The sequence below is a fragment of the Macaca thibetana genome, chromosome 18 (genome assembly GCF_024542745.1).
Source record: "Macaca thibetana thibetana isolate TM-01 chromosome 18, ASM2454274v1, whole genome shotgun sequence".
Lineage (NCBI taxonomy): Eukaryota > Metazoa > Chordata > Mammalia > Primates > Cercopithecidae > Macaca > Macaca thibetana.
Genome location: NC_065595.1, coordinates 53,545,330 through 53,566,145, shown reverse-complemented (window position 1 = coordinate 53,566,145; position 20,816 = coordinate 53,545,330). Strand labels below are relative to the sequence as shown.

The following is a 20,816-nucleotide window of genomic DNA, read 5'->3' as shown; positions in this document are numbered from 1 at the left end:
TAGATTTCCTGAGGGCATGATTTGTTGTCCTTTGAAATGATTAGGAGTCCCCTAACATTCCCCTAGAATATGGGCTCTATCCATTAGTTCTCCTTAACCTCACCCTCTCATAGAAATCAGGCAATTGACAAGCTATAAATCAGATAGGGCAAATTTGTAAAAATCCCACTAGTAAAGGGGGTTTTCTCATAACTCTAGTGACCTGTGTTCCCTATCAAAGATGCTGCTGCCTTAAAGATTTTCCATTTGTTGAGAAGTGTTTTATTAAGCAAGTCACTGAACAAAGCATTAAAATGACTAGCACTTTGTTTTGAAAAGAAAGGTTAGCATGGTGGGGGTGCAGGAAAGGACAAGGAGTGAAGATGCCTAAGTCCTCGTCCTGCCTCTGTCTCTAACCTTGGCGTCACCTTGATCACACAGAATTTTAGAAGCCATGACTATGGAGGGAACCTAATGAGGCATCAGACTTAACACTTTGGCCAACTTAGCTTTCTTCCAAACTGTGTATTTTCTTTAACTAAGAAGGTAGGACTTACAGCATTATGGAAATAGAATTTTAGAAGCTGTACAAATAATTTCTCCCCTAAGGAGCAATAATGAAGGTAATCATACCTGTGAGGGAATCAGAAACTTTCTTGCTTTCATAATTGTGTGTGTGTGTGTGTGTGTGTGTGTGTATGTGTGTGTGTGTTCATGATCAGGCCTTAAAAGATTCCTAGAGAACGCAAACAATAATATTTAACAGGAAATTCATGCAGGTAGTAAGTTGCCCACTTATCTGAAATGAACGCTAAGGTTAGAAAGGAGAAAAAAGACAGGAGCTTATGCTCTTTATACACTTTTAGATTAAGATGGATCTTTGTCTTCTATTGACTATACTGACTTTTTGGAAACACACACAATATCTTATTAAACACACACAATATCTTATTACCAGACAAGAAATGAAGCTAAAAGAAGCTAGTGGATGGGAGTGATTGGTAGCGCTCACTTATCACAGGAGTAATGGTTGGTGGAAACTTGGGAAGGATGGCGGGCATAGGTACACATGCCAAATTAGCATTCTCTATGGTTGTTGGCAATTTCTGGGCACTGTGAGCTGCAACACTGCTCCTATGCAAAGATTGACTTGATAAATGAAAATCTGTCTTACCTCACAACTTTAAGCTAAAAGGCGAGTAATGGAAATACGAAAATGTAAAAACTTAAGTTTGTATTAGTTAGCAAATATTGACCCCTACTATGTGCAATGGCACTCTGCCAAAGCGTGGTTCACTTCTGCATCCATATGAATTTAGAAGTGAAGGCATTCTTGAAATTCCTCCAAAACATAAAGATGCTTCTCAGTTGATATTGTCCTGAAAAACATCCACTACATAAACTGTTTTAGGAAATAAAATTGAGATTCACAGTCACTTGGGAAACTAAACTGGTTGTCAACTGTCAACTATCACATCACAACGTCTGTATTTTAATACTGTTGGTTGCAAGACTTACCTTTAAATAGATAATCATGAAAAAATTAAACGACATTACATCTCATTTTCTTTTGAATGTAATGATTGAATGAAAAGGGAATAACTGATGTGAAAGTGAAAAAGCTAAATGTGTGAATTTATTTTAATTAAATTAATATCGACCAGTTCAAAAACCATAAATGATGAATTTTAGTGTGTATTTTTGAATAATAAATTAAAAACATTTTAAAGGTGGAAATAAAATCAGGAAATAAAGCTGGAGCCCATTAGAAAAAATCTTACCTGAAGTTACTTTTTGTTCTCTTCTCTTCTCCACTCTCCCTGAAATGAGAAGTGGCAGATAAGTTACAGCATGGAATCATGAGAATATGATGAAAATAAGATGAAAGCCCAGTTTACAGCAATTTCTAAACACAACCACTACTTCAGCCATGTCCAATGTGCTCCTGGAGATGACTGGGCTCAGCTGACAGGCATGAGAACTGCTTGCAAACCAATTTATGAAAGTAAAAAATAAATAACTATGCATTAAATGTGCTATTGGATTTTTAAAATCTTGTTAGTAAGGGTCATTTACTCAACAATAAACCTACAAAGGGCAAATCCCCATAGAAAGTACTATGGAAAAAACAGCTAAATAAGACTATGCCTTCTTACAATCCACTTGAAAAAATAGAAAGGACAGACAATATAACATGAAGTGAGACGTGCCTCAAACGATGTAGAATGTTTAAAGATATGAGTTGATGAAGCAGTTATTTTAAGAAAGGAGGGGGTGCTCATGAAGTTACGGAGAAAGTGGTATTTGATTTTGACCTTGAGATACAAATGGGATTTGATAAATTTGAAATAGAGAAATGACTGACTCTTGGCAAAGAAAACAGTATGGGCTAAATGGACAGAGTATTTGTGCAAGAAGACCTTGCACACTTACAGCAGTGCATAGGAGGAAGACTATCCTAGAGGTTAGGCACAAGGTAATGAATGTGGGGACTGAGTTATGGCAGTGGGAATGGAGGGGAGGGAAGTAGTGGATGCGAGAGACAGTGGGGAGGCCAAAACAATAGGGCCCAGCGATTTATAAAATGTGAGTTGCCAGGAAGGTGGAGAAGTCAAGATGAATGGTTAGCTAGGTGACTTTGGGCACAGAGATGCAAGTTGGGGAAATGGTATTATAGAATGCGATGGGGCTGGGAATAACAAGTTCAGTGTTAGACTGACTGACTTTGAAGTACTATGGGGACAAGGAGCTTGTAAGAGGTCAGAAAATTTAAATGTCCTAATATATATGCCTCTGACATTGGAGCATCCAGGCTTGTAAAACAAATACTACTAGATCTAAGAAAAGAGATACAGCCACACAGTAATGGTGGGGGGACTCCAACAGGCACTGACAGCATCAGACAAATTAAGGAGGCAGAAAACTAACAAAGCAACTGTGGACTTAAATGAACTTTTGACCAAATGGACCTAACAGACATCTACTGAATATTCCATCCAGCAACCACAGAATACACATTCTTCTCATCTGTGCACAGAACATTCTCTAAGATTGACCACATACTCAGTCACAAAGCAAGTCTCAATAAATTCAAAAAATCTGAGTTGAAATTACAGATGCAAGAAGTGTTCATTGTAAGAAGATGGCTGAAGCTGAAGGAGTGAATGGGGCATAAAGGCAGATAGCACAGAGGAGTGGGCGGAGGACAATAACTAAGATGACATGACGGCTGCTTTTGTTTTGTGATACAGGCCCATGGGAAGTTGGAAGCAGCCGAGATCCAGGGAGCTCAACAAAGTGCAAGCTCCTGTACCACAAATCAAGTTTTAGAAGTATGGGGGTTTTCAATAGCATGTTGCTACTACTTGGGGAGTTCACATGATTTTTGCTAGACTGTGAGAGTAGTTTTAGCAGAGAGTGGGCAGAGAACACAAGAGAGACTGCCAGGGTCTGGGAAGTAAGTGTGTGATGAGGAAGTGGAGCTGAGGACATGGCTTCTTGTTTATCAAATTTGTCAGCCTCCAAATGAGTCAAATAAGTGAAATGGGACAATAGCTTGAACAGAAGTCAACTCAAGGTTTTTGCTAAGCTATGGAAAACGTAAGCATGCTTCTAGACTTAGGTAAGAAACTGTGCACCTGGGCGATGAACACCACGGTGGAGGTTAGGGCCTTGGTTTTGGATAAGTGAGGGCCATCCTTCCAGCTGCCACTTTTTTGTCATCTATCAACATTCTTTAGCTGGAGCTAGTTACTGAGAAGTTAGGCCACACGTTGAAGCTACATGTAAACTGTATCCAAGCTTTTCTAGCAGCCCTTCAAGTCTTCTAAAGTCCTAAAATATAAGGTGGAAAATGTACAATCTTCCCTCGTGTCGCTGCGAAAAGTGTACAATTCATTTCACTGGCACTTTGATTAATGGCACGTTATATTTATTTGGGTGATTTCCAGAGGACTTGTTTGATGCAATTTATTTCAATGATTCCAACAGATAAATAACACGAATAATCCATTTAAAGGCCTCATTCATTACCAAGTGTGACAGGGCACCTCCTCATTTAAGTTTTCCACTGGGCAAGCCACTGCTTACTGTTTGATTATTCACTTCTGAATACTAGAGGCCTCAGACATTTTCATAAATTTTAAAAAATGGTATTCAAGGCTTGAATTGTAAATTACGTAAAGAAAAGCATCTTTTTGAAGTATCTTTAACCTATATTAGAATGAGTTTCTAATTCTGAAAGTTGGAAGTGTATGTATTTGAGATAAATAATATGGTGTAGTGATCAAGGTGTCCCCAATGATTCCCATCTTCTCTTCTTTCGATATTCATGTCCCGTGTAATCCCACTGATTTAGACTGACTGTGTAATCAAGCATTTTGCGGGAATAATAGAGTGTGATTTTGAGGTTGATCCTTAAGAAAATTGTAGCTTCCAGTTTGGGTGTGGTGGCTCACGCTTGTAATCTCTGTGCTTTGGTAGGCTGAGGCAGGAGGATCACTTGAGACCAGCAGTTTGAGACCAGCCAGTGCAACATAATGAGACCACCATCTCTAAAATGTTTTTAAAAGATTAGCCAGGCCTGGTGGCACGCATCTGTCGCCTCCCTAATTAGTTGGGAGGCCGAGGCAGGAGGATCATTTGAGCCAAGGAGTTTGAGGTTACCAGGAACTATGACTGCACCACAGCACTCTACCTGAACAGCAAAGCAGGACCCCATCTCGAAAAACAAAGACAAAAATCTATGGCTTCAATCTTCCTTTCTTTTGGATCACTCCCTCTGGGGGAAGCCAGATAATATGTTGTGAGGACACTCAAGCAGCCCTATGGAGAGGTCCACGTGACATGGAACTGAGGCCTCCTGTCAACAGCCAATGAGGAACAAAGGCCTGCCAGCAGCCCCCATCAACTTGCCAGGCATATGAGCAATCCATTTACCAGCCCTAGTCAAGCCTTCAGCTGACAGCAGCTCTGGCCAACATCTTGACTGTAATCTTGAGAAAGCCAAAACCAGAACCATCCAGTTGGCTATTCCAGAGTCCCCCACAGAAACCATGTGAGCTGATAGGTTTGTTTTTAGCTGCTAAATGCTGAGATAGGTGTTATGTATATGTTACGAAAGTCTGTCATAATTCATCATTTAATATACTATACCTACAGTAGTGCCAATTGCAGGCATATCAATCAGTCTCCCTGATTTTCTCATTTGTAAAGTGGGGATCAGGGCCTACTTCTCTGGAATGCTGTGAGGATTAAACAATTCCATATGGTAAAGCTAGCAAGAAATGGACAAAATTAACATGAAATATTGGCATCTCCTGTTTCAGAAGGGAGGCTGAAAAGTGCAACTTTTTTTTATGAATACCTCAAATTTTTTTTATGAAGACCTCAAACAATTCTCAGCCCCTATGTTATATGAAAGGGCTTTGTAAACTGTGGAGTGCTATATAAATGCTACCTATTAGTTTTATCATGAATTAGTCCTGTTACAGGAATCTACTTAGATTTCTTAGTTATATATATATGTATGTGTGTATATATAGGTGTGCATATATATATACACACACACGTACACACTAAACATCAAATTAGAAAAATAAAAATTACATAGGACAGTATTATATTGATCAGTGGACACAGATATTGAACTGTTCAGATGGAGATGACCCTCTAGGCTTCCTTCTTTAGTATCTTTATCTCAGTCTGAATGGGTGATCTTATCTCTCATTCTCTCAATGCTCACTTTCCCCAAAAGAGATGATTGTGACACTACATCTCTAGCTCCAAAATCTACTTAGGTTTTAAAGCCTCCTGGAGATCTCTACCTGTGTCCTCCACTGCACTTCAACACATGTCCTTAACTTAAATAATTATAGTCCCAATTTCTCTAATGACCAGTGATGATGAGCTTAATGTGGCACATATACATCATGGAATACTACGCAGCCATAAAAAAGAACGAGTTCATGTCATGGCCGGGTGCAGTGGCTCAAGCCTGTAATCCCAGCACTTTGGGAGGCCAAGACGGGCGGATCACGAGGTCAGGAGATTGAGACCATCCTGGCTAACACGGTGAAACCCCATCTCTGAAAAAAATACAAAAAACTAGCCGGGCGAGGTGGCGGGCGCCTGTGGTCCCAGCTACTCGGGTGGCTGAGGCAGGAGAATGGCGTGAACCCAGGAGGCGGAGCTTGCAGTGAGCTGAGATCCGGCCACTGCACTCCAGCCTGGGTGACAGAGCGAGACTCTGTTTCAAAAAAAAAAAAAAAGAATGAGTTCATGTCCTTTGCAGGGATATGGATGAAACTAGAAACCATCATCCTCAGCAAACTAACACAGGAACAGAAAATCATACACCGCATGTTCTCACTCACAAGTGGGAGTTGAACAATGAGAACACACAGACACAGGAGGGAGGGGAACGTCACAAACTGGGCCCTGTTGGGGGTTGGGGGAAAGGGAAGGGAGAGCATTACGACAAATACCTAATGCATGCGGGGCTTAAAACCTAGATGATGGGTTGATAGGTGCGGCAAACCATCATGGCACAGGTATACCTATGTAACAAACCTGCACGTTCAGCACATGTATCCCAGAACTTAAAGTAAGAAGGAGAGAAGAGGAGGAGGAGGAGGAGGAGGAGGAGGAGGAGGAGGGGTGGGAGGAGGAGGAGGAGGAGGAGGAGGAGGGAGGGGTGGGAGGGAGGAGGAGGAGGAGGAGGAGGAGGGGGGGAGGAGGAGGAGGAGGAGGAGGAGGGGAGGAGGAGGAGGAGGAGGAGGGGTGGGAGGAGGAGGAGGAGGAGGAGGAGGGGTGGGAGGAGGAGGAGGAGGAGGAGGGGTGGGAGGAGGAGGAGGAGGAGGAGGGGTGGGAGGAGGAGGAGAAGGAGGAGGGGTGGGAGGGGGAGGAGGAGGAAGATGCTAAAAGCTCTATTCTTGGTTGTACTTTCACTACATTTTAGCAGCACTAAAATTGACTTCATGTTCTCCAGCATTTCAGAGTGGGTTGGAGTATTTGTGTTTAAGGCACACTGCTAGACTTCGGGAGAGAGAACAATGTGGGACTCTCTACTTGTCCTGAAGGAAGCCACCATCCAGTTAGGCAAACAAGACGCCATTAAAACAAGATGCCATTAAAACAAGAGTAATTATCGTCCCCTACAAAACTGCTCATCCTTGGTGTCTGCTCAGGCAACCAAACATAAAACCTAAGAACCACAGCCTTCTTTCTTTTGCTCCTTCTTCCCATCTAATCTGTCCATCAGTCCGATCCATTCCTCTCTATCAGGTCTTTGAAACATATCTTCTTTGTCACTGCCATCCCGAGTTCATGAACTTTCTATCTGTTCCTGGGGTTATCTATTTTCTATGGGCTCCTAACTGGTTTGTTGGTTTTTTCTTTCCTTGTAATCCAATCACTCCTAAATATCAAACTCTACATTTCTTAATATAAAATTTATGACCTTGGACAATTTGGCCATAACTTTCCTTCTGCTGCCACTCCTCAAGCATCACATAGAGGAGTTACCCATTATACCAGGAATTACACCCCCACCCCAGTTCCCCATTCATGCTGTTTCTGCTTCCTAGAATGTCCTGTCACATGGCTTCTGCCTATCAAAACCCTATTCAACTTTTAGAGCTCAGCTCAGCTGCCAGTCCTCTGTGAAGTCTTTTCTTTTGGGTCAACTCCCCAAACTCTCCATGCCCTGAAGAATGAAGCACCCTTCTTCTGTGCTCCTGTAGCCTTTCATTTATGCCTCTGCCATAGAACTAATTCTTATTTTGGTTCACAATTAGTTGTGTGTTTGTTTGCCTAACTGGATGGTGGCTTCCTTCAGGACAAGTAGAGAGTCCCACATTGTTCTCTCTCCCGAAGTCTAGCAGTGTGCCTTAAACACAAATACTCCAACCCACTCTGAAATGCTGGAGAACATGAAGTCAATTTTAGTGCTGCTAAAATGTAGTGAAAGTACAACCAAGAATAGAGCTTTTAGCAGGTATGTATATTACAACTGACAACCAAGAAAACTATTATATTAGAAAAGAGGGTGATAAAATAATAGAAAGGCTTTCAGAATAATGAACACACATTCTCTCCTAGTTGTGCTTTATTTTATCACAGATTCTAGTTTTAAAACAAAACATTAAAATATGGTTTGCATCTTATTTCTGTTTAAATCTGGATGTGGCATCCACTTGTGATGAATAAAAATAGACCATAACCTCATAAAAATTGAATTTGCAAGATAAAACTTTTTCTTATATGAGAAAATTTATTTAATTGAACACTAAAGTTCCGCATCTCATGACTATTTATCTATGTAAACTGAGTCTCAATATTTTTAAAAGCTATTTTAGACTTGAGGTTGTGGATATTGTTTCATGGAGAAACATTACATATATATCAATTTACAGTACATTTCAATACTTCAGTATGGAAGTAGTCTCTTAATCACAGGGATTGTTTTTGATCTTTTAAAACCACGGGCACATAAATGGCAATTTGATGCTGTCTCACCAATAATGAGTAGGGGCATCTGTATTACAACTCAGTATCTCATGTCACTTCTCAGGAAAAGGAAATTATATATGTGTGTGCGCGCGCGCGTGTATGCGTGCACACGTATGTTTATACACATTTATATGTACACTATATATATGTGTGTATATATATACACACACACATATACTATATTTTCATGCTCAACTATAGTCTCCTCTCTAAAATATGTTCTCTCTTCTACTTGCTTCCATCTTTCTATGATAAAGTCTGTCGTGGTATCTTATGAAACTTGTCTCACCGCACTACCAATTTCTCAGTAGCCAATTCTGAGTTTGCGTTCACTTTCAGGCATTTTTATCTGCCCTGCTCTGAGAGGTATTATTAATCACATCCTGTTGCTAGGATACCTGAGAATGTTCATTTGTGTCTGATGTTTCTTTGGCAAAACGCAGTATGAAGAAGGCATAGAATCATGACAATGAAAATTACTGTGCACATGCTACTTATTAAAAAAGGGGGGAAGAGCATAACCACCAGATAATATAATGCTAACTGCCATGAACTGCTTAATATCATTTTTGTTTCACCTAGATTTTAATGGAAAAAAACTGGCAATATTTTTGGATAATGAGAATCTGTAGTGCTTCTATACTTCTGAGTTAACTAGAAAAAGTGGAAGGTGGTAGGGTTTCGGTTCGGTTCATTTCAGAGACGAAGGAGCTTGAAATGCTTCAAATGCTTCCTTTACCAGACAGGGTGACTAGGTTATAGTGCTAGTTGATTTGCAAGCCCAGACCTAAAACCCAGGTCACCACTATTGCCATGTTTAGCTATGTTAATGCAAAATTTTTGAGAAAAGTGGGATGTGGAATTGGATAATAATAGCAAAAAAAAGCCTTTATCAATATATTAAAATAATTTCAAAATTATGCCATCTTGGGTGCTAGTACACCAAAAAATCCTTCTTATTGGTTGTCATGAGATAATATGGATACATAAAATCCACCTAAATGCAAGATTTTCTTAGTCAATCCCTTCCTATGGGAAACAGCATAATATAACAAAAGGAACATGGATTTAGATTTCGATGGACTAACTTCTCATCCTACCGAGGGATGCCTGTGAGCTATGTATGGAATGAAGTCTAGAGTATCTTCTCATTACATGTGCTTTGTGTTCTCACCTCTTCTCTCTTTTGTGTGTGTGTGCGTGCACACAAGATTTGTTTGGAATATATAATCAGTCCCTAGGTTTTAAAAGTTGCAGGAATAAATTATTTTTAAAAATATTTCTGCAGACTGCCTTTTAACTAGTCAATTATTATCAAATTATTTGTTTTGATGAAACAATTTTTTAACTTCTAATTATCTAACCACAGTGTTTCAGGAGTAAGATACTTGAAAGATCTTGAAATTTTCTTTTTATCAGGTAAGTATTTATTCAGTACTTACTATGAGTTGGGCATTCTATTGACACTTAAATATTAGTTCATTTAATTTTCCAGGTAACTCTATGAAGTAGATGAAAATGACTTTCACTTTCTGAGGGTGAAGGCAGGCTCCGAATCTTTTTTTTCACATGCACAAGGTTCCAGTTAATGAATGTCAGACCTGGAATATGAATCCAGATATTTTTACCTTTTCTGTACTTATTAGCTGTGGTGATTAAGGACAATTTTGTAGAGTGGTGAAGAACTTAGATTTGTAGCTCTGCCACTTGATCACTGTGGTACCTCATTTAATCTAAGGTGATTTGTGTTTATCTGGAAATGGGGGTAATGCAAGTACCTACTTCACAGGGTCACTGTGAAGATTAAATAAAATGATGTGTTTAATAATAATCTCTCCATGTTTTGAGTGCATAACACAACAATATTTGTAATGCTGTCACCTTGGTGCCTGGGACACAGCACACAGTGCATTGCTAGGTGCTCCTCTTTACAAATATTCTGTATCAGGTAGTCCTTAATAGCATATAATAATTCTTTATATCCTCAGGGTCGATGACTTCTATTATGAATATTATAAAGTTGAGACTTCGGGAGGTTTTTGGTATATTTACATCACCTCCCTCTCTTCTCTTCTTTTTGTTTCCAAGGGAAAAGAGCTTCCCATTTTAGTGAATTCCCTTTCTGTCATCCTCATGTCCTAACTCTTTTCAAATACTAATTGGTTTGATGAAAACCAAATTTACATGTCAAAATTATCCCCAGTTATGAGCTAAGATCATATGATTTTAGGATGCAGGCTTTATGGCTTGAATTCCTATTCACACTTTGGAGTGACCAGCTGCTGTGGACTGTCAATAGTGGAATGTGGTCTGAAGAGAAAGGGAGAGCTGCTCTAGCAATCAGAGACCTCCCTGCCAGAACTTGTTCTCCTCAACAATTGGTAGTAGGATCTTAAAAAAGTAACTTGGCTCTTGCAAGATTCAATGGTCTATTCATTTAGACAGGTAAATGCTATCTACTAATAATTTCAAAAGAAATTATGCAAACAGGGATGTGAGAGGATTTTATGTACTATATTGTAAGAGGAGGAACAGAGAAGTTTAACTGGGCCAATTTGAAAACCAACTGGTCTGTAGAGGTACATAAAACTGTAGCTTCTGGGTGGTCAACGGTATAAAAGAATGAGGAATTTATTTTATAATTTATGGCTGGATTCATGCTGATGTTGAAACACCAGCCTCCATAGACATTGAGGATAGCTTCTGTACGGCTGTGAATCCTCTCTGCCCTCCTGCAGGTTTAGATAAACTACACTTGCTCCTGTCTGTTTCTATTTGCTTAGTTGATATGTTGCTAGGACACTTAGGCAAAGAGAGCCATTATGAGCACAGCGAGTACTGTGAGCTCCAGACAGTGTGTACTGAGATACAAAAACTGGCCCTTCAGAAACATATCGATACAGATAGATCTGGGCTTCTGAGGTCAGCCATCTGCCTTGGCAGGGCTGACTCTCCATCTGCACTCCCCAGCCCTGGGGTCTGCCATCCGGCATAGCATGGAGAAAGCCTGAGAAGGACCGAATGCCCAAAGATTTGCAGGCGGCTGACCTCTCTGCAAAGAAATAGTAAAATCAGTATGAGAAACAACGGTTTTAGGTTGTCTTGGAAATTCCCAAGTACAAAATTTCTTCCCACTGAGATCTACCCGACAAGCACATAATTAACGTGACAAACAACAGCCCCTTTCAGATTTCCAACATTGGTCTGGCTGAATTAAATCTTAGAGTAAACCTTTTGATATTCAGGATCTCATTCTGAGGCAGTCATTTCTTGGCAGAGAAGATTTTTGGAAGACCTTTAGAGGTTGAAGTCAGACTGGCAATAGTAAATACATAGTTAGTGCCAGGTTTTAAATAGCTTTGCAAAATAGGAATGCTAGTCTTAATTGCGTAAGCTGCAGCTACTGACTAAAGCAGGGATGTGAGCATTTGTACTTTCCTTTGAGCATTGAACATGTTTCTAGTAAGTTAGGTGTGAGTAGTCACTTTTAAATAATATAATATTCTAAATGTCTTTGGTGTGTTTATTATATTGAGAGAAACTGGAATAAATTATTTTGTAAAATGACAAATCTTTTCATAATATGTTTATTCACTCCTGTGCTGGAACAAAAATGGTAACACATTAAGAGTTAGAGTTTAATTTCCTTCCCCTTGAATATTTGCAGGCCTAGTAACTTGCTTACCCAATTGAATACAGCAGAAATGATGCTTTGCCAATCTCTAAGCTTAGGCCTTGAGAATCGGGCAGCTTCTACTTCCTGTCTTTAAAAATGTGCTCCAGACACCAGGTAAGAAGTCAGACTACCCTGAGACCACCACGCTGTAAGGAAGCTCAAGCTAACCACACATGGAGGCCACATGGAAAGAGAGCTGCCTGAACAGTATGTGACCAGCTCCCAGGTGTTCCAGCCATCTCAACCCAGGGACCAGATATGTGGGACAAGAAACCATTTTAGAAGGGGATTTTCCAGCTCTAGTCACTTCAGCAAATGCCATGTGGATTTGAGACAGACTGCCCTGCCAAAATTTCCCAAATCCCTAAGCCACAAAACTGCAAGCAAAATATCATTTTTATATCATTAAGTTTTGTCATACTTGGTTACACAGGAATAGTCAAAACAATGCTTTTGTTTTTCATAATGAGAATATTTATTGACATACATATCAATATATATTGATATCTTTTCCTTTAAAGCAGGAGTCACCTAGATTCCTTCTTTCCTAAGAGGGTTTGCTCAATATACCTATAAATATGTTTTATTATTCAGCATTTTAGCATCTAAAATTATTGCTTTTCATGAAAAAAGAATAAAGTCTGTTATTAGGAGTGCAGTTAAAGCACAATTTCTATAGAGTACTACATGCTTTGTTTTATTAGAGTTTTACAATTTTACCCTGTCAAGCTGAGTAAAAGTAAAGTGGAGACTTGCCAGTAGTGCAGCACATCAGAACTTGTGAACCATCAATTGGGGTACCCATTTGAAACAATGACATTAAAATATGTATCTAGCCTTCAAAAACTTTACCATATATTGTTACAATTATATAGAAATCCTCTGAACTGAAACACTCGAAAGACTCAACACAATTTTTGGTAAATAATTTAAAATAGTCTTATTTTCCCTGGGTAGATTTACTTCTAAAGGATCAATTAGTGGAATCTATATTGAATTAGAGCTTTAATATTATTTAGAGTTAATTTTCTGTGTGAAGGCAACAACGGGAATCATTTCATTAGGAAAGGCAATGATATGAGTCCAATCAGAATCTATGCTTGTGAAGTCTGAGTTGGTTCACTTTAAATAGCAATTTATGTGACTAACGAACACACAGTCCTGCCTAGATTTTCATCTGGGGGAAACAAGGACATTTCATTGCTCTTTTCCCCCACACTCTTAATCATCATCTCATTAGCTTGTGGAGAAAGCTGGTGGAGGCCAGAGGTGAACTTTATTTTCTTCTTTGAGATGTCACTACAGTTTTTAATCTTGCTAGCCCCAAGTTTTTCCTTTTTTTATCTTAAAAATATCCTTGTCACACTCATCTTTTCCTTCACATTGACCCACATCAAAGGTTTGGACCTTAGACATTCAGGGAAGCTGATATTTCATGGATAGAAGGAAGAAAACAAGAAAAGTGTGCCTAGATGAGTGGATACTGATTTATTGTTTTCAGGCCTTACAGGCTACTTTATAAGCTTGTAAAGACTGTCCCCCGGAAACTTGGTTGAATGGAATTTGCTAAGAAAATTGTTAATTGTCTAGTGCATTTTAGGTGTAGAAGAGGCTCCCCACCACTTGGGCACTTAGGAGAAAACAACCAGAGCACATCTTGTTGAGTGTCTGTTATGTGAGAGACAGAAAGATAGGCACTTCATGTCTGCAACGCTATTGTAAAAAGTAAACAAGAAATTCACAGTCAAGATTCAGGGAGGGGCCCTAGAGAAGAGGTTGGGGACTGGTACAACTCATAGGGCCTCCAAGTGGGGGCTGGAAATGAGCCTGTACCTAATAATAGAGACACACAGGAAGAGACACTCCAGGAGTGAAGAGAAATGTTGTCTGAATGCCTAAGGCAACAAGCTATTTTCTGGAAAAATCTTTCATTAGTGTTCAGTGTGAATTGCTGACTTCAGAAAAAGCAAGCCAGACACTGGCACAGTGCAGCCCACCAGAAGGGTGGGAAGTAGGGTACTCCAGGGAGCGGGCGCAGGTGAGCTCCAGGAAGGAGAGTGGGAATGTCGAAAAGAGGATCCCGACTAGATGGGGTCACTGAGAGCTAAGATTTGCACAAGACTAAGAATTTGGCATTGTCAGGGAAGGGCAGTAACTTTCCAGCTTTATTTACTGTGAAAAACACAACTGAGTGCCTGTCCACAGTCCTTTCTCCTCTTTTCCTATGCTGGTACCCAACTCTCTACTCACATGACATGCATAAAACATGTAAACTAATCATCATGGTCCCCATCCCCCTTAGTTTAGGTGGTCGTTTGATATTTCTGGCTAATGACATGTACATTTATTTATTTAGAGATGAGGTCTCACTATGTTGAGCAGGCCAAACTCAAATTCCTGGGCTCAAGTGATCTTCCTGCCTCAGCCTCCCAAGTAGGTTATAGGTGAGATGAATTCTGTTGAAGAACTTCATTAAAAGATTTTTCTTGCCAATAAAGAGAGACGCATGGGAGAAACCATCTCCTTTTCTTTCAGTGCATGTTGTCACATCGGGGCATGATGCCTGGGACATGAGGACAAAACCAACTTACTCCAAGAATGACTGAGGGGAACACACCCCAAGGGTGAAGTCACCAAGCCTCTGAATTAATGTAGCATGGGGCCACCCTACCTCAGGATTTTTTGTTATGTGTTATTTAACCTTTTTGGGTATAAGTTCAAGTTTTTGTACTTGTAGCTGAAAGCATACACAAGCCAACTACAAAAATAATAGTCAATGCTAAATACACTAGGAATAAAATCTAAAGGAAAGAATTAAGAGCTTTAATATTACTTAGAGTTAATTTTAAACTTTAAAACAGTTCCAAAAATTGTAGGCGTGAGACTCTTCCCCAGCCAGGCACTGTACTTTAGAGGATCTTCTCTTGCTCTCTTTCACACATATCACTTTCACAGAAGGTGAGGAGGGCCCAGGTGTCTGTCTATGGAGTCCACACCTTTCCTAGACCATGCACTGAGTACCTGGGATGCCAGAATTCTCTGACCTAACTCTGCCCAGATCAGATCACTGGAGGAGGGGACCAGATTGGATCATTGGTGTGTAGACTCCAAGGCCCGAGGAGTGTTCAAAGGATTCCTGGGGCTTTGATGTGTGTATCGATGGCCCCAATGCACGTGCATGAGGCCCCTTGCAATGCTGGAGGGACTGTGATGAAGGTAGAAAGAAAAGGGGACCTACACTGGTTCTCAAGGAGAGCAAAGATCACCTGGTGGCCGCCAAGCAGATCATCTGGAGGAAAATCTCCTTATGTGAGGAATTCAGAAGTAATGAGATTTCTAGAATTTCTGTACATTTCTAGAATGCAATCCTGTTGAAACCCATTGTACAATCTTTGCTGACATCAAGACACCAAAACATGCACAAATGTAATCATTTCTCATGACCAGTATGACTAATATGGTCCAAATCACCCTTCAGCTCCTGCATTAAGGTCCACAAATACCCCTAAGGAAGATCCAACCTGGTACACTCGGTCCTCTCTTACTGAAGCTGCACTCTGCTGCCGCATTCCTTCTATCTAATAAAACATTCCTCTTCAAACTTACGCTGTTGCTGCTCAATTCTTTTTACTGCTGAGAGGCAACCACTCTTTGCTGCCGGGGCTCTGACACCTCACCCAGTAGTTCTCTTGCCTCAGGCCCAGCAATTACAGGGGCAGGTGGGTCATGACAAAACACCAAGGGTAGTTCCCAGGAGAATGCACAGAGATGACTAGCACACATGCGCTATCTCACTGGATTCTTAGCTCAGTCCCAGGGGAAGGAACAGGGAAATATTTTGTCCACAGCTTGTAAATAAATAATAGAGACTCAGAAAGGTAAACTTGCATAAACTTGCCCAAGATTACGCAGTAAACATTAGATCCTGGATTAGAATCCAGAGCTTTCACAAATCACACTGTTTACCACATATGCTCCCTCATATTTTTGTGATACTGGCCTAATTTATGTACAAAACTGAGAGACACAAATTGATTTAAATTATCCTTTTGATTTATACAGTCTTCAGTTTCCTATCTCAAACACACCTAGCAAAGCTTATCCTAAGGAGACAAAATACAAATAAAAACAAGTATCTTTATAAATGATCATTGTCAAATTTATTGTATGTTTCAAAAATTGGAGAAATTCTTTTAAAAATTGCTGATGTGAAGTAAATAAAGTAGGATGGAGTTAGCCTTTCCTCCTAGCATTATTTTATAGGATACAGACAATCCACTGTCATGTGCATAAAATGTTCTCTGAAGTCTTGTGGAAATGGGTCATTTCTATTCTTTTTCCTTTGTTGTGCAAAATATGTAAGTTTTTCCTTCCATAAAATTATCTGAACTGGCTGCTTACATAGCCCCAATCTGTCAGTTTGATTTTAAACTCCTCAATTCATCATTTGCTATAGATTCTTTTTTCAAAAAATTATGAGATCATTTGCATTTTACATGTGTGTGGTTTTTTTAAATTGAGGTTTTATCCTTCAGTTGAACGAGTTGTATTCAAATCTGGGTGAGGGTGGTGGGGGTTGTGAAGGTCGGAGGCCAGGAGGGCTGTAAATTTTGTAGTATTGTGTTCCATCTTAATGGGGTGCCTCTGGAAGGAGGAGAAGGCAGTCCCCAATGTGTACAATACAGTTATATTTCCAGGGACGTCTAACAGGTATCCCCCAGAATCCTGAATACCTATGGGCTATATACAGTGACTTTTTTTTAAGCTCCGTTGTGACACTGCTAGATATTATGGGTAAAGAAAAATCAGGCCTGAGTATTAATAGGCAGGCTGATCTTAGTTCTTAACAAGCTCGTTGGAAACCCTGGGAAAGTGATAACAGATAGATAGAGAAAAGAGTAATTTCAAAGGTGAAGAAAAATGTTAAAAAATTCAGATCACACATTTGTAATACCTAAGCTTTACAGTGAAAAAATAATCAGCTTGTGAGCTCCGCCAACATTTTCCTGGAGCCAGCATCATGGGGCCCAGGTTGCTATCTCTGCTTCCAACAATATCCACCCATGCAGACGGCACCATGATTAATACACGCAGAGCACTCTGTTCCGCACACATCAGAGCAGTGACATTTTTGCACTGGAAAGTACTATTTGAGCTACAAACAAAAATGGCAAGGCTAGCTTCAACTCAAGATAGTTCAAACTCCAGATTTTCTTCTAGGCATTCAAATGATGCCCCCATGGATGGCGGAACTATTCATTTAAAGAATCATGGTGGGTGCATTTTTCCATTTGAAAACATTTGACAGGATTCCATATGACAACATAAACATTGGAAAGAAACGCAGAGCGTAGAGGTTCCTTCTGGTGAGCTGCTCCTGCCTCTGGTGATGATATGCTCTTTTGTTCTCTGGCTACTCCCCAGAGACTTTCACTTAATCCCATATTCAAGAGGACACTGCTTGGGGTAAGGCTGGCACTTCTTGGTACAGGCTTCACCCTACAATGCACACACAATTTGAAATAGATTGCCAGCAGCCCAGGGCAGGAGAGGAAGAGGCCAGACCTGCTGGGCTATTTGTCATCTCAAACATTTCAAGCATCACATGCCACCTCTTTAGCAGGGCACACAGGGATCTGTATCCCCTGGCAAGATGTTTAGTTTTGGTGCATGCAAATAAGGTCTGTAATGTATAAACTTGAGGGGACAGAAAGAACAGCCACCGCCTGAAGCTTTTCTTCCTGTGTGTAAGTGGCAGAAAACTCTTCCATAAACATCTTAATATTTCATCTTGAAGACTGGATAATGTCATGTAATGGAATTAAAATACATACATATTAAGGAAGTTTGCTGGCTAAAGAACAGCTCACAGCCAGCTACATTTAGTCGGACTTTGGTCTGCTTTCAGAGGAATGTAAGAGTCTTCAGGGTATTTTGTTTTTCTCCAATTCTGGAAAGCCAAGAATTTTAGACCTCATTTTTTTAAAATTCTGGAATCTTTTATAACCACTGTGTGCAAATACATAGTATTAAAAACACAAATGTAACAAGAAGGAGAGTTTGCTATCAAAACAAAACAAATGGCAGCCACTTTCTTTTGCCTTCTAGGGGAGGGGCAGAATGCCATCTCTAGGAAAAAAAAAAACAACAACAACAACAATTCTTCAGGAAAATTCCCTGATCCTTTAAAAATTTGTTTTGGTTATGAAAGTGACATTCCTGGTATAGTCTAGTTGGGAGAGTGGAGAAAAGGAAAGGTATAAAGAAATAAGAGGATTTATAGAGTCGTTCACTGCTTTTTTTTTTTTTTTTTTTTTTTTTGAGAGATAAGGTTTAATGACCCTGAAAATAGTTAAGGGAAAAATGATATAAAAAGAGAGGCCTCCCCTAGGTGAATATATAAATATGGTGGTCAGTTGAAACCCAAGGAAGGATCCAATCAACAAGAAATTCTCTTTTTAGGAAACAAAAAGAAAATACTTGGAACCATGATAACTACTTTCAATATTAAGTTATTTCCAATTCTGCATTATGTTGGGCTCCATTCTATCAATCTTCCAATTAACAAAAGTCGGTTTGGCGTTATAGTGCCATGTGAGGGTGGCAAAAGGTTACGGACCATCTTAGGGTTGATATACATCAGAGAGTGTCTTGTTCTAGGAGGTAAAACATGGAATAGGAACAAGAATGTGGCATAAGCAGAAAATGAAACAGGTGATATCCAGAAGAGCTTATTAGCCCGCAGTAAAGGTGGCACGTAGAGGGCACAGGACCTCATAGAGGGTGGGAAAACAGTCTACTTATTTGGGTCTTAAAAAATGGGTACTTCGTGAAGGGTGGGAGACTTTTGGATCTGGGCAAGTCAAAAGGAAAAGAACCTGCTGCAACACAGCTATTACTTATTTGCATATTTTAAGTTTCAATTGCTAGGAGTTAACAAGGTAAAAAAGGGAGAGGGCCTGCATTTGGACCCTCTCTCTTCCACGTATAGTAAAGTGACCTCGGCCAGTTGCTCTCCTCTCTGAACTTCCATCTTCTCATGTTCAAGGTGGAAGCAATAATACTAAACTGTTGGACTTATTATAAAAGTTAAAAGAAATGCTTACTAAATGATGAATATAAATTCACAACTCTTAAGTCACAGTAAAATAAAAATAGCTATGATTCTGTTTTTTAAATTTATTTTTTAGAGACAGGGTTTCTGTATGTTGCCCAGGTTGGCCTCATATTCCAGGCCTCAAGCGATCCCCTTGCCTTAGCCTCCCTCCCAAAAGTGTTGGGATTACAGGCATGAGCCACAGTACCCAGCCAATGTGATTGTTACACCTGTCAGGATGACACTAACCCCCAAAGGCTTAAATTATTCACATTTCCTACATTAATTATTTAATGAAGGGGCTTAACTAGTTGGTGATATTTTAGCATTTATAATTTGACGTAAACCTAGTTGCGTTTTTCATTAATTGTACTTCACTATATAACCTAAATTACTTTAACTTCTCACACATATTTATTTGGTTATTGAAAAGCTAGAGTAGATTCTAAAAAGATTTACTAAATAGGACTCATTAAACTTTTATAAATACCATGACTTCTAGGAGAGCACAAAGTTCAGTAAATTTATTTGTCTTACTAGTCATTATTTTAAATAAGGCCTTACATTTCTGTAGTGCTTTCTGTTTCATGTGTATGATCTCTTGATTACTCTGATCTTTTTTATTAAGATAGAATTATCTATATACCAAACATTAAATTCCAGTAGTAGGACCCAATTTTCTAAATACTTTATTGAAAGTAAAATGGTATGGTACCATTTATTATTGCACCACCCAATCAATATTTTCATAGTTAGACTAAAGTTTCAGATTCATATACTCACCTATGGGAATGTCACTAGCTGATAACTTGGCTGGTAAACTGCACTGACACTTTACCATAACAGACTTTTTTTTGAAAATCATTCAGTCCAATTTTGTTTAGAAGATTAAGCATCTCTTTGGAGAGCAAAACACCTAGATCAAAACTGACACCTCACTAAATTTACAGGGTGATGCTTTCTGGTCTGCTAGTTATGCTTTAATAATATTTTGTGGCAGTAACAACACACTGCTGTCTGGCATTTTCCTTCTCTTTAGAAAAATAAAAAGAAAGAAGAAAAAAGTAAAAAATAAATAATAAATAAAGGGCTTTCCTGTAATAGGGTCAAAAGATTCAACTACTAACTCAATTCTGTCAATGTTAATGGTGGGATAGTACCCAAGATGTTTCTTTTTCATTTATCTATTTTTATCAAGAAGTGGTTTGTTCTGAGGAGGATTTATAGTTCTGCTCTCATATCTTCACTTTTCTATAGGCCATATGTACTCTTGCTTACAGTAGGTTTTTAAAAAGGAGTAGTTACTGTGAGTTTTAGAATGTTAAACCTAATATATTCAGATTGACTGAATCTGATGGCCCTGATGATTCTAGGAGTGCCAGTCCAGTTTAGTTTATTAAGCCCCTCTGTCCCTCAATCATTTTACTGCAGCCACACTAGGGCATGGTCTGGAGGAAGGGTACCAAAACTCAAAGCAGATATTTAAAATAATCTGTGGGAAAACAAAGAAGTTATAACTATTGCATATCATATTACTTTGGGAGTTGCTTTTGA

At 39.4% G+C, this 20,816-nt stretch overlaps 2 protein-coding genes across 4 annotated transcripts in view; both read right to left on the bottom strand.

Moving 5' to 3' along the window:
• KCTD1 (potassium channel tetramerization domain containing 1) overlaps positions 1–13,708 on the bottom strand; it is a 622,936-nt gene extending 609,228 nt beyond the window's left edge. The window contains exon 1 of the mRNA XM_050767132.1: positions 13,701–13,708. The gene's annotated coding sequence lies outside the window, so the exon portion shown is untranslated. The remainder of the gene's footprint in view (positions 1–13,700) is intronic.
• The window catches only part of CHST9 (carbohydrate sulfotransferase 9), a 284,572-nt gene that overhangs the window by 150,719 nt on the left and 113,037 nt on the right, over positions 1–20,816 (bottom strand). For 2 of the 3 annotated variants that reach the window (XM_050767139.1, XM_050767140.1), the window contains exon 3: positions 1,761–1,799. In XM_050767139.1, the coding sequence (XP_050623096.1) occupies positions 1,761–1,799 (39 nt within the window). Of the gene's footprint in view, positions 1–1,760; positions 1,800–20,816 lie in introns of those variants that run through there. The other variant, XM_050767141.1, reaches the window with a different exon arrangement.